The 5,270-nt window shown below is 53.1% G+C and overlaps 1 protein-coding gene across 3 annotated transcripts; it reads right to left on the bottom strand.

Annotated features, from left to right (window-relative positions):
* On the bottom strand, positions 1-4,997 carry TMEM52 (transmembrane protein 52). Of its 3 annotated transcripts, none has more exons than XM_017831250.1 (4): positions 4,866-4,997; positions 4,031-4,170; positions 2,638-2,807; positions 1-1,988 (listed from the first exon to the last, which is right to left on the bottom strand). In XM_017831250.1, the coding sequence occupies exons 2-4, from the start codon at positions 4,051-4,053 to the stop codon at positions 1,678-1,680; spliced, it is 504 nt and encodes a 167-aa protein (XP_017686739.1). In that variant the 5' UTR covers positions 4,054-4,170; positions 4,866-4,997; the 3' UTR covers positions 1-1,677. The 3 variants fall into 3 exon arrangements, with proteins under 3 accessions (XP_017686739.1, XP_017686736.1, XP_017686737.1); XM_017831247.1 differs by having other exon boundaries at positions 4,022-4,170; XM_017831248.1 differs by having other exon boundaries at positions 4,022-4,138; positions 4,866-4,988.
* Positions 4,998-5,270: the final 273 nt, after the last annotated feature.

Below are 5,270 nucleotides of genomic sequence, written 5' to 3' on the forward strand. Positions count from 1 at the left end.
AAAGAATAAAAGAGGAGAAATATAATTAAGAATGACAGAGAGGAGACACAAGAGAAGCAGATTTGTTACACCAGTCAGCCCTCATAGTAAGGGACATGCAAGTTAAATATAGAGCTGACCCTTCCCCGGGGAGCCACGGGCAGCTCACACACACCAGCGTGGCTGGCAGAGACCTTCAGTCTTAAATCATCAGTGCTCATTTCCAGAGCAGTTCTTGCAGTGATGGTTGGCAGAGAATAACAGCCTTCTAAAAGCTGTGCAGGCTTTTGTGCCCACCACTTCTACTGCTGGTTCATGGCAGACACTGGGGTTTGTGCTCCAGTGTTAACAGCACCAGTGCTCAGGCTTTCCTTCCTGCTCCCATCCCACAGAGAATCCCAGAGCAAGGAGCCACCCTGGGCATTGCTTGTGTTCTTAAAGGCAGCCAAATTAGCACCTTGCTAAAGTGGAATCAAGAAAATCCCTACTCAGGAGTGGGCAAAATTCCTACCACTTGGAATAGGGAAGGGCAGGCAAGGGAAGGAGCTGGCATTTAAAAAAGGCCTCTCACAGCCCGTGTTTTTACCTGGGCTGTGACTGCTGTAACCAGCTCCAAGCTCCCAGGTTTAAAATGATGCCCAGCAGGTGTCCTTCTGTCAGTACTTCCCAAAGGACCATCCCTAGGAGTAACTTCTTTGGGCTGTTGCCCAGCCTGTACGGTGGGATTTGTACCTACAGCTTATTCTGGCTGGTTTGTGCCACCCTGCTCATTCCTGAGCTCATCCACGTCCTGAACTGGGGAAAGCTGCCAGGAATCAGGGATTTTTCTGTCCTGTGCTGAGACCCCGACACCTGAGCAGATAACAAAGGATAAAGGCATCTTTGAAATGCTTGATGGGTGTTTGAAACACCTGAGTAACACTGAACTTGTGTGCAAGTGCCTCTTTGGGACTCACGTGCATTTCATCTGGAGAAAACAAACAGTGAAAGGATCCCCCACACAAGGCAGCTCTTCTCAAAGACAGGAATTTAAAGATTTACAAAACCTCAACAACAATCCCTTTGGGTCTCATGACCAACAGCCACCAAGAAGTGTCTTTTCTCCTCTGCCTCTTTCCCTGTCTGTAGTTGTGGAACACAAGGAAGGCATTTCCCTCCACACACTCTCCTGTCCCTGCTTGGCATCTCCAGGCTCAGGAGGAACAGGAGCCTTTATGCAGCAGTTTGTGCTCAGCAATTTTCTGGACAGTCGATGTTCTCAAAAGAAGAGAAGCTGCAGAGGCTGTTCAGTGGGACTTGTGGGGATTCCCCCTTCAGCTCCAGCATGGGAAACTTCTGTTCTGGAACAACAGCTTCCTGCTTGTGCTGTTCTGAGTGTGTATTCCCAAGGTGGCAGAATTCCCCAGACCTTTCTCATGGCTGGACACAAGGAGTATTTTTTTATCAGGAGATGAACAAGCATTCACGTCCCACTTCTACAGGAATTTTTAAACTGCTGCCCTTTTACCTCGTTTCATATCCTTGAAGCAGCTTTACCAGGGGGTTACAGAAGGCACAGAAAACATTTCTTCTGACAGATCATTGCAAGGGCACGAGAGGAAACATCTTCCCACCACAACCTACTTATAAACCCAAACTCTTCACGTCCTCTTTGATTCTTACAGTCCTTCCCTTCCTGTACTCCCCATCTGAAGTGAGTCACATCTGTGGCTGTTCTTTTGTGGCACCTCCTGAAGTCCCTGAATTTGCCTGTGTTGCTGGATCTCTGCTCACTGTGTCAGGTGGGTCCTGGCTGGGGCTCAGCCCCCCTGGTGTCCCCTGTTCAGGGATGTCCCTGAGTTTCTGGGCCACTTCAGCCTCCTGCTTTCCCATCTGCACGGCTTCGTCATAGGAGGGTGGCAAGTCCAGTGCATAGACACTGTAGGCTGGGGGGGACACAGTGTTCTTATCCATATCCACAAACACTGCAGGGATCTGCACACTTGGAGGGTACTGCCATGAGCTGTATGCTGGGAAGGAAAAGAATGGAAAATAGAAATGAAACACCTGCAAGGAACACTGATAAATAACGGGCTGATCTGCTTTTCTCCAAGATATTATGGGCTCGTTTTTGTGGTGTCAGATCTCGTTTTTGTGGTGTCAGATCTCGTTTTTGTGGTGTCAGACACATCACTGTGCATTTAAGCTGTCAGGAGAGAATCCCCCCTGGTGGAGGCTGTGCATTCTCCCAAAGGAAGCGGCCAGGAGAGGAACATCTCTGCATCCCAGTGCCAGTGACTGCTGTGAGACACCTGACCCAGCACAGGGGGAACACAGGGGGCTCAGCTGGGTTGGGACAGGAACAGCTGGGAACCCTCACAGCAGAGAGAACTTCGGCTGGAATAGTCCCTCAGGAAAAAATGAGGGAGTGGTGAGAAGAACAGGTGGGGGAGAGGACACGTAAGAGGTTAACCCACCATGGACTTCATTCTAATCTCTGAAGCATCACATCCTCCTCAGTCTCCTGCACCCACTCCCTGTGTCACCCTGGTGACCTCCCTGCATCTCCTGCCCACCCTGGGGGCTGGAAGTTGTTCTGGGAGTGCCCTGGGAAGCTCCTGTTGTTGCAGGGGCCGGTCCCAGGATTGCAGGCCCACGGGGGACCCCCGGGGTACTCACAGGTGACGGTGCTGTGGGCGGTGCTGTCGCTGTCGATGCCGATCCCTGCCAGCTCACAGGGGTGCCGAGGGAACGCCTCTGCCGGGAGCCTCTTCCTGCGGCAGCAGAACCTGACACAGCTCGCTGAGAGCCCGCAGAGCAGGAGCAGGAACACCGTGAGCAGGATCAGCCTGCGGGGAACAGCGTCACTGCAGGGCTGTGTCTCACTGCCCAGAGCTGAGGGGATCCCCCTGAACGGCTGCAAGGCAGGCCCAGCCTCCCGCGTTTAGTTCCCAATGAGCCCTGGATCCCGAGTTAGAAAGTTGGATCCCAGCCCCTGAATGCCAGGTTGAAGCACTGCTGCCCATGGGGACAGTCCGTCCTGGCTCGTGGATGCCACACCTTTGGGTTGTTCTGGCAGTGGGAATGGCTCTGCTTCCCACAGGAACAGAGGGTTTGTACTTGGAGTGAAATACAAGCACAAACTTTCACAAGTCTGGGGCCCACATTTATAAAGGAGCACAGAAATTATAATTTATGCCTTGAAAATGCAGTTCTACCTCCAGCCATTGTTTAAGGCTGGAGAGTTCTTTAACAATCTGCAGTGTCCCCAGGGTGATGTCCCGGTGTTTCAGGTCCTACTCTGCTCCGAAACTCCACCTTCCTCTCCCCCAGTTTCCCAAACAAACCCACTCTTCCCATGGAGGTTTTTAGAAGCCTTCTCAAGCTCTTCTGCATAACTGTGTATTTTTAAACAGTTCTTTGTATCAGCACGTGCTAAGAAAGCAGAGTATCAACCAAAATGAGTCCAGACTGAAGGACAGGTAAAAGTCCCCAAGTCACTCTGTGTGCTGCCACCTAAGTTAATGTGTGGACAGAATGCAAACCGTAAAATGATGTTTGAATGTCTGTAATGCTCGTGTTAGGCAAGAGATGAAGGCATTTGTGACCAGAGCTTCCTCTCCTGCTGATCCCTATTTCCCCCTTTCAGTCACTCCAACAGTTCCCAGGTATGAGTTCAGAGAGCAAACCCAGCACTGAGGTGGCACCTCGAGCCCAGGATGGTGCCCAGGGCAATGCCAAGTCCCAACAAGTCTGTGCTGTGCAAACAGCCCAGAGCCAGCCAAGCTCTGGCTATTTAGGAACAACAAGGAGCCCTGCAGTCCAACTGTAGCGCTCTCAGAAAGGAAAGATGACAGAGCCCTGGACGAACGCTGGGCCTGACACCCTATCTGCCCTGGGCTCAGCTAATCCACTCCTCTGGCAGCTCCCAGAAAACAGGAGAAGCCCTTCCCTCCATCCCGCCCCGAGAAGTGTTTCCATTCCCCTGCTGCAAGTGCTGCTCCAAATAGCTCCCGATGCTCAGTGAGCTCAGTGAGCTCAGTGAGCTCAGTGACCAACTCACCAGACATACCACAGGCTGGTCCAGTCAGACATGTTCCGAGGGCATCTGGGAGGGAAGGCACAGGAGCCAGGGGGTTCAGTAGCTCCAGGGGGTTCAGTAGCTCCAGTCAAACAGCGCCTGTGTGACAGGGAATACAATTCCCAGGATTTCTGAGGTGGAAAACGGAAAGCAGTCAGTAAGAGTATGGAGCAAAACCCCTTTAGGTTTACTTTCAGAGAACTGTTCTTTGTAGCTGTAAAATTACTGCAGCTGAGAACATTCGGACAATCCCTCTGTACAAATTGGCTTCTGAGCCAACAAATGTTTTTACCAAGTGGTGCTTTACTCTTCTTGGGAGAAAGACAGACACGTGCAGGATTCCCAAAAACCAGATCAGAGTGTTGTTTGAAGGTAGCTGAGAGGAGGTGCCTCGTGGCACAGACCTGCCTGACACTGCCAGCCCAGACAATGCCGTGTCAAAGTTACTTTTCCCCAGCTCCGGTGCAGCCAGAGATGTTTTCAGCTCTGTTACAGTACAAGAGGAGAACAGCTTGTGTCACATTTGAGCAGTGCAGCTGCCACACTGTACGTCCTGAACCTCCTGCCATGGATTTCAGGCACCAGAACAAAGGTTTTGGCCACGGGGGAGGATCTGGAGACTGTTCACAAGTTGACACTTTCAGAGTCGTTTTGGGAGAGGATCGTTCACCTCAGTCTACAGAGCAAGGGTAGCCAAATTTGTGAGCTGCTGAGCATCTCAGAGATCCAAATGCAGCTGTAAGGGGTGGCCATCAGCAGGTCACCGCTCTGACCTGGTCATGTCCCTGGATCCCGGTGGGAGAGGGTCGGGCAGTGGGTTACTCACCGGTCAGAGCTCTCGCACTTCTCCCAGAAGAGCAGAGCGATGCCCGGGAAGGGCGGGAGCCGGGCCGGGAGCAGCCCCGGCCAGAGGAGGAGCACCCCGAGCACTGATCCCTCTGCTGAGCGGGGTCCGCGGTGGAGTGTCGGCGCTCCGGGGCTGAGCCGGGACAGCGACAGCGACAGCCGCGTCCTCAAGGACACGGGCTGGGCTGAAAGGGGACACCAAACCCGCGGGGAGCCGGGGCCACATCGGAATAAATAACCGGCATCGGCATCAGCGGGCGGGGAGAGCCGGGCGGGGCAGGGGCAGGACCAGGACCGCCCCCTACCCCAGTCCCAGCCCCAATCCCTGCCCCATTTCCAGCCCCATTCCCAGCCCCAATCCCTGCCCCATTCCAAGCTCCTGCCC

The sequence above is a fragment of the Lepidothrix coronata genome, unplaced genomic scaffold (assembly GCF_001604755.1).
Source record: "Lepidothrix coronata isolate B3197 unplaced genomic scaffold, Lepidothrix_coronata-1.0 Scaffold188, whole genome shotgun sequence".
Classification (NCBI taxonomy): domain Eukaryota; kingdom Metazoa; phylum Chordata; class Aves; order Passeriformes; family Pipridae; genus Lepidothrix; species Lepidothrix coronata.